This window comes from Rhipicephalus sanguineus, chromosome 6 (assembly GCF_013339695.2).
Source record: "Rhipicephalus sanguineus isolate Rsan-2018 chromosome 6, BIME_Rsan_1.4, whole genome shotgun sequence".
Taxonomy (NCBI): Eukaryota; Metazoa; Arthropoda; class Arachnida; order Ixodida; family Ixodidae; genus Rhipicephalus; species Rhipicephalus sanguineus.
Window position 1 is genome coordinate 163,835,404 of NC_051181.1, and position 12,350 is coordinate 163,847,753.

The following is a 12,350-nucleotide window of genomic DNA, read 5'->3' on the forward strand; positions in this document are numbered from 1 at the left end:
CTTCATAGATTATGAGAAGGCATTTGATTCGGTGGAGACATCAGCAGTCATGCAGGCACTGCGGAATCAGGGCATCGACGAAGCCTATATAAACATAATGCAAGAAATCTACAGCGGATCCACAGCCACTATAGTCCTCCATAAAGAAAGCGACAGAATCCCAATAAAGAAGGGCGTACGGCAGGGAGACACGATCTCTCCAATGCTATTCACCGCGTGTTTACAGGAGGTTTTCAGGGCCCTAGATTGGGAAGAATTAGGGATAAGAGTTAATGGAGAGTATCTCAGTAACTTTCGATTCGCTGATGACAGTGCATTGATAAGTAACGCGGGAGACGAATTACAGCTCATGATTACTGAACTGGATACGGAAAGTAGAAGAGTAGGTCTGAAAATTAATATGCATAAAACTAAAGTAATGTGGAACAATCTTGGCAGAGAACAGCGCTTTGCGATAGGTGGCGAGACACTGGAAGTTGTAAAGGAGTACGTCTACTTAGGACAGGTAGTAACCGCGGATCCGAACCATGAGAGTGAAATAACTAGAAGAATAAGGATGGGATGTGGCTCATTCGGCAAGCACTACCAAATCATGAATGGTAGTCTACCACTATCTGTGGCATCGGAGACTACCATCATCATCACTAGCAAGCATCACGGCTCGCCGGCTGCGTGTTCGGCTCGTGACGCTCGCGCTACGAGTGAACTCGGATGTGCTTTGTTCCATGCTGATGTGGAATAAAGTGCCACAGATGTTTCGTTAATTGAGTGGCGTGCTTCATAACAGTGGCGACGAAGACAACGAGGACTTCAACGAGTCCTGGACCCGCAGAGCCATGAGCGTGGGACGGCCACCAGTGTTTGAGGGAACGTGGTCAACGTTCCGAGTTCGCCTCGAAGCATACTTCGAAGCGCAAGACATCACGGACGCGACGAAGCGACGAGCGGTGTTAGTGGCCTCGCTACCGGACAGCGCGATTCGAGTGATCCAGGGACGTTGCCATCCGAGGCAAATCAACGCACTCAACTACGACGACGCCGTAAAGCACCTCGAAGAGTACTACGCCCCGGAAGTCAACGAAATAGCGGCAAGTTATGCTTTCTTCACGCGATCACAGCAAGAAGGAGAGAGTGTACAGGAATTTATTGCAGAAATAAGGCGGCTAGCAGAAAAGTGCAATTTCGGATCGTCTCTCGAACGCATGCTGCGAGACCGAATCGTCTGTGGAGTCTTGGATGAAGATGTGAGACGACATCTGCTGACCTTGAGGAAGCTGACGCTTACGGAAGCAGAGGATTTCGTTATCTCAGCCCAGAACGCTGCCGCTAATGCTAGAACGATGCAGTCTGCGGATCAGAGTACCATCCACTTCACGCGGCCGCAGAACCGGCCAAGAAAAGGGCAACCGAAGGCCGAAAGCATGACATCTTGCCAGAGGTGTGGTAGTGAAGCTCACTCGAACGAGCAGTGCTATCACGTCCGTACGATATGCCGCCGGTGCGGTAAACGAGGGCATCTCGCTCGAATGTGCCCAGGACAAACTCAGTGGAAGCCCCGTGGTGCTTACGCCCTGTCGGCAGCATCTGATGACAGCTCGGGAGATGAGAAGAAACTTTACACACTAGTGGCTCATAAAACGACTGATGGCCGCATGGTTAAGCCAATTTTCAAAAAAATCACTTGGGATGGTGTGCCTGTTACTATGTTGATCGATACGGGGTCCCCCGTGAGTGTTATCTCAATGAGCCTGTTCAAGCAGAATCAAAGCAGATGGCCGCCTCCAAGCAGCACCACTCTTAGACTGTCGTGTTTTTTGGGAGAGCTTCCAGTGGTTGGAGAACTGCACATGAAAGCAACCTGTGAGGGACACGACATACAGGGTACCCTGGTTATCGTCGATACTCCTGGACCAGCGCTGTGCGGAAGGGACACGATCAAGGCGTTTAACAACTGTGGAGTGGCCATGATGATTCCAAATTTCGTCGCAAACCTCAACACGCGCAAGGAAGACCGCACAAGCCAGCAACTTCAGACCTTGCTCAAGGAGTTCGAAGATGTGTTTTCGCCAGGTTTAGGACTATACAAAGGTCCACCTGTGAAGCTGATCTTGAAAGAAAACGCCACGCCCCGCTTTTGCAAAGCACGTACGGTGCCATATGCTTTGACGACCAAAGTGTCCGATGCTTTGGACCGATTAGTGGCAGACGGCGTTATATCACCGGTTATGGCAGCAGAATGGGCGACGCCGGTGGTTCCAGTAGTTAAAACTGATGGGTCCATTCGACTGTGTGGCGATTTTCGGCTGACAGTGAACGTGGCCACCGTGACTGAGCAGTACCCATTACCTCGTGTGGACGACATCTTTGCAAGACTGAATGGCGGTGAAGTATTTAGTACACTGGATTTGACTCAAGCGTACAACCAGCTGCCCCTGGATAACGAGGCCAAGAAGCTGACTGTCATAAACACTCACAAGGGCCTATTTTGCTTCAATAGGCTTCCTTTTGGAATTAGCTCAGCTCCGGCCATCTTCCAGAGGCATATGGATTCCCTGTTCAAGGATCTTCCGGGTGTACAAGCCTATCTGGATGACATCATAGTGGCCGAAAAGCGCAATGACACTTCATTGCTAAAGCAAGTCCTGCAGCGCTTACGTGACTATGGGCTCAGACTAAACATTAAGAAATGCAAATTCAGACAAGAAGAAGTCACCTTTCTTGGACATCGAGTCGATGCTAATGGGCTCAAACCGAAGGACGACAACATTGAAGCAGTTCTCCAAGCACCGGTCCCCAAGTCGGTGAGCGAACTGAAATCTTTCTTGGGCTTAATCAACTATTACGCCAAATTTTTGCCGAACCTTTCCACAGTACTGGCCCCATTATACAATCTGCTAACTAAGGGGGCTACGTGGAAATGGCAACAGGTACATGAGGAAGCGGTTCGAAAGGTTAAGCAGGCCATACAAGCGTCAAAGTTTTTGACACACTTTGACCCTAACAAACCTTTGAAGTTGGAATGCGATGCTTCACCTGTAGGAGTGGGGGCAGTGCTTTCCCATCGCATCAATGGCACAGACTATCCGATAGGATTTCGCTCCAGAACTCTGTCCAAAGCAGAACGAAACTACTCCCAGCTAGAAAAGGAAGCGTTGGCCCTTGTATTCGGCGTGACTCGATTTAAGGACTACTTATATGGCAATCACTTTGTTTTGGTGACCGACCATAAACCCCTGACGGGTTTGTTTAACCCAGGAAAAGCCATTCCTCCCATGGCTGCGGCAAGGATTCAGAGGTGGGCACTTCTCTTGGACAATTACCATTACACATTGCAGTATCGCAGGGGAACAGAAAACTCGAATGCTGATGCCTTAAGTCGCCTGCCATTACCAAACAAACTACACGATACCAGCACAGAAGATCCGCCAGAGTATGTCCTGTACTCGGAATGCTTGGAGAAAAAGGCGATTAGTGTCAGAGACGTGGCACATTTTACAGAAACGGATCCTTTGCTGCAGCAAGTGAAGTTTTGGATCAAGAAAGGCTGGCCGAAATTTTTGTCTGAAGAGCAGATCCGCTTCCGGCCATACTTCAGTAAGAAGGCTGAACTCACGTACTACCAAGACTTAGTCTACTGGGGACACCGCATCGTGCTTCCCACCGCTCTAAACCGACATATCTTGGACTTGCTCCATGAAACGCACCCAGGCATGGCGACCATGAAGAACATTGCAAGATCTTTGTTTTGGTTTCCGGGGCTAGACGGTGAGATCGAGCGATTGGTGCGGGAGTGTCCTGCTTGCGTACAGGCTGCAGCGATGCCTCCAGCGCAAACACCTGTACCATGGCCCACGACGGGAGAGAAATGGAGCCGGCTGCACGCTGACTATGCTGGTCCTATTGAAGGACACATGATACTGGTAGTCGTGGATTCCGAAACGAAGTGGATAGAAGCAGTCCCAACGAAATCTGCAACAGCAGAAGTGACAGTGGAGGCTCTCAGGGCGATGTTTGCAAGGTTCGGTCTACCTCGTACTCTTGTGACGGATAACGGACCTCAGTTCACGGGCTTCCACTTCCGCAATTTCCTGGCTCAGAACCAAGTAAAACACTTGACTACAGCGCCCTATCATCCACAATCAAATGGTTTAGCGGAGCGGGCCGTAAGAACGTTGAAGGAAGGCTTGAAGAAAAACTATGAAATTCCGCTGCAAACTCGAATATCTAGACTTCTGTTCCGTTATCGCCGTACGCCAGTGAAGGAGGGCAAGTCACCAGCTGAGCTCTTGCTGGGATATCAAATAAGAACAAAACTCGACTGCATTATGCCGACCACCGAGGCCGTGAAAGCAAAGCCGTGCAATGAACGTGAACAGCGATGGCAGGCTGGACAGCGTGTTTGGACTCGAACTTTTCAGCCACGCAAAAAGTGGATACCAGGTATCGTGCGTGCCCAGCAGGGAAAGCGCATGGTCACAGTGGACACGACTCAGGGAACGGAACGGCGGCATTTTGACCAAGTGCGACGGCGGGACGTTTCGGTCGACGAATCGTGCGACACCGACACGCTATCGCCCCGTCAAGAGCTTTCGGGCGAAAGCGCAAGCGATTCGCTGACTCCGGCAACTCAACCTTTGCGGCGCTCAACGCGACAGCGCCGTCCTCCAGATCGTTTGAACTTTTAAGAAGGGAAGAAGCTGTGGCATCGGAGACTACCATCATCATCACTAGCAAGCATCACGGCTCGCCGGCTGCGTGTTCGGCTCGTGACGCTCGCGCTACGAGTGAACTCGGATGTGCTTTGTTCCATGCTGATGTGGAATAAAGTGCCACAGATGTTTCGTTAATTGAGTGGCGTGCTTCATAACACTATCCCTCAAGAGGAAGGTATATAACAGCTGCATCTTACCGGTACTTACCTAGGGAGCAGAAACCTGGAGACTTACAAAGAGGATTCAACTTAAATTGAGGACGACGCAGCGAGCGATGGAAAGGAAAATGATAATTGTGTAACCTTAAGAGACAGGAAGAGAGCAGAGTGGGTCAGGGAACAAACAGGGGTTAAGGATATCGTAGTTGAAATTAAGAAGAAGAAATGGATATGGGCCGGGCACGTAGCACGTCGGCAGGATAACCGGTGGTCATTAAGGGTAACTGACTGGATTCCAAGAGTTGGCAAACGCGTGAGGGGGAGACAGAAAATTAGGTGGGTAGATGAGATTAAGAAGTTTGCAGGTATAACGTGGCAGCAGAAAGCACAGGACCGGGTTGATTGGCGGAACATGGGAGAGGCCTTTGCCCTGCAGTGGGCGTAGACAGGCTGATGATGATGATGCTGATGATGATGATGATTTTCTGGCAGTTAACGACGAGGTGTCGCAGGCTCCACGAAGTCTGTTGACATTCTGCGTTGGTCGATGGCAACGTACTGTCAAGTATATAGTTTGCCCAACGTTTTCACTGATGCTCGTCGAGTGTTATTTGAAGGGTACCACACGCTTGGACTATAAGATGACGGCGTGAAACGCATATTCTGACTACGTTTACCCACCTATACGTGAGGCAGATGGCATGCATCTTCAACTCGGTACTAACGTCTGGACTGAGGGTATTAGTATTGTACGCCAAGCAGCAAGATTCACCCCAACAAGGTGGTAGCGCAGCCTGTTAGTTTGCACCGTATTTTTTTCTGTAAAAATGAATGTTCACCAACTAGCTTACCCTGGTGCCGGGGGCGGCGCGCAGTTGTAGGATGCGCGCGAAAACGCCCTTTACGTGTTTCCTAGCAGGCCTCCACTGCTAGGAAATAGTGTTTATGTGCTGTTACAGTATATTATATATTGTAGAAACTAGCTCAAACCAAGATCCTGCGTGAAATTCAAAGCCATGGCAGCGCACATTGAGAAGCGCGGCAAACTTCCTGCTACCAATCGGAGGCAACAAGCTGAGCTTCTTAGTCCGCGTTAACGATTGTGCTTCCAGAAAAACGAATAAACACGTAGACAGGGAGACGAAAAGGGTATCAATTAGCGGTTTGGTTGTGGAACTTGAAGACTGGGTAAACCAACGGTACCAGCAATACCAGCGCAAACACTTTGCGCATATGCGCTCCTCGGAGCACGCTGGAAATATTCTATTTCGTGTTGTGACGACCCAGATGGCATATTCGCACATTTATTGCATTTCCCGTCGCGTTCCGTAGGACCGAATAATGTGTTCAGTTCAATTCATTCTTGGTCTATGGAGTGCAACCCACAAATTTAGTTTTATCTTTTATTGCGATAGCAATTATATGGACAGTTTCGACGGGTTTTTGCCGTCGCCGTCATGTCCTTCCGGTATGAAGTCCAAATTGATAAGATCCCCCCGCGCATTGTATGTTCTACCGCGGGTAAAAGCGCGTGACCAGGGGCGACGAACGTGGCCGAAGCAGAGATCAAACAAGCCGGCCCATTTACGTCGCTCGGAGGGAGCATGCGATAACATTGGTAACATCACCCCGCTCAGGAGGCCTGCCGTCAAGCAGGACAGGAAACGCCACGCCCTTCTTTAACGAGCCCGAAAAGACACTTGAACCTCCGTCGCCTGGAGGGTGCATTCGCTCGGAGGGAGGAGGGGGGGGGAGGGTTTCACGCGAGCAGCGCAACCCTTTGAATCTAAGGGCGCAGTCGTGATCGCTGGCGCGCGCGCTATCTCGAAAGCCATCACAGCGAGCGGCTCGTATACCCTTCTACGTGCTGCGCTCTCAACGCGAAGTGACTATGCGGAGAGCATCTCTTCCTGGAGCGGCCGTATTCTCTTACACCAGCGCTTTGTAATTACTCGAGATCGGATACAAAACAGTTAGCTGACAACCTCACTTCTTGTAACACTACAACTTGTTGCTATCGCATTCGTCGCTTCGCCCTTGCGGTGAAACTGTGACTTTTTTCCTAATACCATTGAAGAAGGCGTCGACAAAACAGTTTTATGCCAAATGTTGAACCAGAAATTTTTAAATGCGAAGCACTTCTTAGCGCACCAAAGGCACTTTGACCATTTCTATCTATCCATCTATCCATTATCTATCTAGCCGCCAAGGTCTGGGCGCTCTTGTCATCGTCTCCTTAACTTAGTATGTACCAAAATTTGCACAGGAGAATGTTAGTGTATGACGAACACGATTCACAGGTTATGACATAAATAACGTGAATTGCCTGCCGCGTATGTCATGAAACCATTTCCATCAGTGACGTGTGGCACATAACCAGCACAACACGGCTCGCGGTGTACGGGCATGCGCCACAGGTGAGTAACAGTATATGTGAACCCAGCAACAGCGAGGATTGACTTCAGAACTCTTACGCGGAAGCGTTAAAGAGCTCGTGTCGCAGAAAATGTGGTGCCGGTGTTGGCGGAATTGTCGATGAGTGAAAAATCCCGATCGAAGGAAAAAGAAAATCACAGCTTGAGTTGGAATCGAACCCAGGCGTTCTGCATGGCAGTCGAGTGTTCTACCACAGAGCCGCGCTAGTTATTCAAACTTCTTAGGGAAGGATACAGGCAGACTGGGCGATTTGGGAGGTTTCCATGATAAAAAGTCCGTGGATTCCATGCCTTGTGGGAGTAGGTTTCATGCGAAGCTGTCAGCGAGCATTTCTATGCTGCATATTTTGGCTTTGAGCCAATCTTACGAGGTGGATCGACGCGTTTTTGTAAGTGTAGTAGTTGTGTGCACATCGTGGGCATACCAGGCACATCGACAACACTGGCGTTTATAGGTTAACTTATGATGTGACGTAACGTCAGCACTCACGTTAGAGCACACACGTCAGTATTATCGAAAGAAAGTGCACTTTACGGTGCGATGCTGTGAATATCATACGTAACTTTCGTTAGCGTATTCCTCCGGGGTCGAGCAACGCTTGAATATAGCTTGCTGAATCATGGGAATACAAATGTAATGTTTATTAGACTGCTATAAAAGCGGCGCCAACACTGAACCCACAATTGACGTTAACCCGACATGACGACTATATGATAGGAGTGCATGCACAGTGTTTATTGCTTTGTTATAAAACTAGATAGCCAGCACCACAACCACATTTGACGTTGCACTGACATTACGCCTGCGTAGGTATTTTTTCCAAACCAGTTTATAGATCTGGCGTTGCTCTGTGGTAGAATACCTGACTGCCACGCAGAATGCTTGGGTTCGTTCCTGCTGGGATCCTAATTTTATTCTTTGCATTCGTCGGGTCAAAGCTACCGATGTCGCTTTTTCTTAAAGTTCTCGCATTTAAATTACCAATTTCTGTTCTCGCTGTTGCTGGATAGATATAAAAAATTGGCCGCGTATCTGCGTGCTTCGCTGCAAATGTCGTCTAAAGACGATAGAAGAGGCGCTGCGTGAGATATGAACGCCATCTGGCAATACGTCGGGAAACGTGAATGCTGTGTTGCGGGCTGGTAGTCCCGGCGCAGCAGCAGGCAAGACCGGCGGTGACCAACGCGACCGGCGGGGACGCCAGCCAGCCCGAACACGCGGTTTGGCGCGAAGCGCGAAGCAGAAGAAACGTCCGCACTCAACGAGTACTCTCCACACACTCTTTTATATTCACGTCGCCTGGGTAAAGCAGGAATGCCAGAGCGGCGCCCCATGGCATTCGTACAGTGCAATACTGAACTGAAACCGAAAGACAACAATGAGCTCGCGCAGGGGGCACGGAGGAAGCCAAGTTTCGGCGCAGTCGCATTTTCAGCGCAGCTTAAGAAACTAGGGTCTCTAGAATTACGTATCTATGTATTTTCTATTAAAGGAACACACCACCTAATACTTACCTAGTGATGTTGCGCCTCAGATATGCGTAATGTTTGCTTTTTGATCAACCATGTACACAAGTATGAACCTAGTGAGCCGTTCACGATGGCTGGCCCTTGTGCAAGTGGTTCAACTTTGGCCGAGTGGCTGAATCGAGGGACGTGCCGACAAACAGAAAGACAGAAAGACAGACCAAAATTTCTGCGTTTAGGTTCCCCAAGAAAGACTATCGTCTTTAATAAACTGTCAATCACCTGTGGCGCACACCCGTACACCGCGGCCCGTGGTAAACGGGTATGTGCCACACGTGTCTGGAGGAAAGGGTTTGACGACGTACGCGACAGGATTTTCACGTTATTCATGTCATGACCAGATAGTCATATTCGTCAAATCCTCGTGCCCTCCCATGCCACTGTTGGTCTGCACCATGTTAAGGATGCGATCACGAGAGCAACCAGACGTAGGCGGTTAGATAGATAGATTTAGCGCTGTACCGTGTGTTTAGCGCTGTTTTATATTAAATGCACGAAAGGAAGTAACACACACGGGGAGCAGACCCTACATAAGCGTCATATGGTGGCGACGCGAGTTGTGGTTGTAGTGTAGGCTATCCACTTTTATAATAATGTGAAAAGCATTGAGTACGCAAGCTATAGTCTAGCGTTGCTCGAATACGCCTATGAACGCTATTTATCACATGCACGTTATCGGACCGTAGCATGCACTTCATTGCGATAAAAAATTACACCTCTGCTCTAACGTCAGTGCCGACGCTATGGCGGACGATGAGCTGCCCTTTACTCGCCAGTGTAGCCTACGAGCTTGGAAACCCACAATAATTTACACAGAGACGTCTATCTAACTCGTAACGCTTGGCTCAATGTGAAAAAAATCTGGTATAGGCTATTACTCGCTGACAGCTTCGTATAAAGTCGATTCTCGAAATGCGTGTGGGATCGGCTCCAATGTTTTATATATTTATATCCCGCAAAGAAGCACGAAAGATAAAGGGGGCCCCGACACTATATTTGCGGTCGTCTATATCTTGAGCTACGCAGCGTCTTGTTATCGCCTATGCATTTCTGGATGATTACAGCAAACTGTGCGGTTGAGTACGTCTTATAAAGAATATCTAGCCGCCATCGTTCAAGAACTTCGAGGCCTTAACTGGCACTACAGTCTTAAATTTTAGAAATCCAACTTGGCGTGGATTCCGAAAGCGAAGTCAGTATTTATGTCACGTACGTAGGGCTGTACTGTGGAGGACCACCGCGAAACGCCACGCCTACAACCAAGGATGGCTTGGACTGGAGTCTCGTACAAAAAAAAATTATTTTTCGAAAGCACACTCAGTGTCAAAATGAATGTTAGTGCCACCGACAAAATGTGGCCAAAAGAAGAAAAACACCTTGCGTTGTTATTACAATGAATAATACTTTATCAAACAATTATCAAAGATCGAGGGTTCTCGTATAATTTCGAATGCTTGCTTGTTTCTTAGATATTAGCAACTAACATTAGTTTTGCCGTACACTAATTGGCTATTTAATAAACTTATTTAATCATCTCGTTTTATTATCTGCTATAAAATGTTCTCACTCGAAATTATTATTAGGTATAGCCCCAAACGGATCAGCCAGCGTACTTGCGCCTACAAGTACTTCTCGGACTGCAGTTCATTTTACTTTCTTTAACACTTCCTTTTCTGGGTTAATTCGACCAGCATGAATATAACACAGACAATAATTTGCAGTGCTTCTAAGTGGTAGCCATGTTCTGAAGTGGCTGCAGAAAATGGCTGAGCGGGCGAGCCTGGTTATGGCTTCAGTCGTGATGGCTTTGTTATCGGCCACCCTGTCGCAAGACCGGAGATCCTTGTCATGCTTTGCCAACAAAAAGCGAAGGATCATCATGCCATGTGGAGCACTGCAAGAAACATATTACTTATACTTAGAAATATGCAACTGAATGAATTGCGTAAAAACACGTGAGGAAGGAATAAGCGGGAAGAGAGGAAAATTACGGGTTACAACCCGTAAGTGCAAGCTCCGCCTGCAAAACCGCGGCGCGCTTGTCAATCGCCTATGTAAGCGAGTCATGCAAGCTGGTTTCCTTTCAAACCGTAAGTATTTTTCCTGTACTAATGTAAATACCACTCATATTGAAAATTAAAAGTTCGATGCTCCTACCCAAAATAGAACCTATGGCTAATCACTGATGTCAGAATATGTGATGAAATTTGCCAGGACGTTCACATTTTTTACTTAAAACCTGCGACACGAACATGTGTTTGTAAGAGAACGCCCACTACGTATCTTAAATACGCGAAAAGTCGTTGATGTCACGGAAATAACCAAATTTTATTGGATGAAATGTCTATGCAAATTCTCTCTGGGTGGGACAGTGATGTCATTTAGTATAACTTGTATTTATTATTTGGTTGTAGCAAGGCGGCCTTGTTGATACGGCATATTTGGATAATAAATGGTAGAGCAAAGAAACAGGACACAAAGAGTCAACAAAGAGTCACACACAGCGCTACTCATCAGACACTCGTCACTCGTAGCGCTGCGTGTGTGTCTATTTGTTGCCTTTTTGTGTCCTGTTTCTTTGCGCTACCATTTCTATCCAAATTTGACTTGGTGACTTCATTAAAGATGTGAATTCAAATATTGGCCAACAACGCTTACCAGTCAAGAACTTGTGTGTGTGTGTGTGTGTGTGTGTGTTTTTTTTTTTTTAATGCTAAAGCGTCCTCCCTTCCAGCGAGGCGCCGGCATAGCACTGCTGTTTTTCCACGACATAATATAGATTGCCTGTAGAGCGTGCTTCGTTGCAATATTACTCTTCATGCGGCAGAGCCAGCCTGACATTCAAGAAAAGACGACTTGACAGTATTCGGCGCCACGAAGGTAAGGCCTGAGCATTATATACCCAATTAAAGGTGACTTTGCGCTGCGGCCTTCTTTCTGCCGAAAAGCGCTGCGAGGCGATCCATCTTGAGATCAAGATGGAAATGAGCCTCCGCGCTAAATGGACATCAGACACTCGTCTGCTTCGCGTCCCTCAGACTAATGGGCCTCTTTCTTTGTAAAACTACATGCGAGGGATTTCGTTTTAAACTTCTGTAACTGCGAACAGGCTTTTTCTCCGAATTTTTTTTTTTTTTTGCTCTGCCCTTCTATTTTTGTGCGCTTTCTATACGTATGAATCTGAACTGTCCATTATCTATTCTTGCATCATATGTACTGAATTTTAGTTTCTATCGTCACTTTCACCCGGAATCCTGTGACAGGTGTATATATCGTCGGGAAGACCTCTCCCTTTTTCACTAAAGACCTATTTCATTTCAATTTAGTCTGTCATGAGTAAGAGGCATGCGGCAAAAAAAGACTACGAAGCGTCGAGGAATATGCACACGCGTGTGCCCGGACAGTTCCAGAGGCTCGAGGCGCGTGACCCGAGCCGTAATCGAAGGAAGAGGAAACAGTTCGGAGCTGCCAATTTGTACGTGGCTCCGGTGAAGGACGTTCATTTTGTCAGCAGTATA

The 12,350-nt window shown here is 47.9% G+C and overlaps 1 protein-coding gene across 1 annotated transcript in view; it reads left to right on the forward strand.

Annotated features, from left to right (window-relative positions):
* Positions 1-836: 836 nt before the first annotated feature.
* Positions 837-12,350, forward strand: part of LOC119397686 (uncharacterized protein K02A2.6-like) — a 30,393-nt gene continuing 18,879 nt past the window's right edge. Inside the window, exons 1-3 of the mRNA XM_037665109.1 lie at positions 837-1,088; positions 1,881-2,801; positions 3,519-4,103. Of these exons, the coding sequence (XP_037521037.1) occupies positions 837-1,088; positions 1,881-2,801; positions 3,519-4,103 (1,758 nt within the window). The remainder of the gene's footprint in view (positions 1,089-1,880; positions 2,802-3,518; positions 4,104-12,350) is intronic.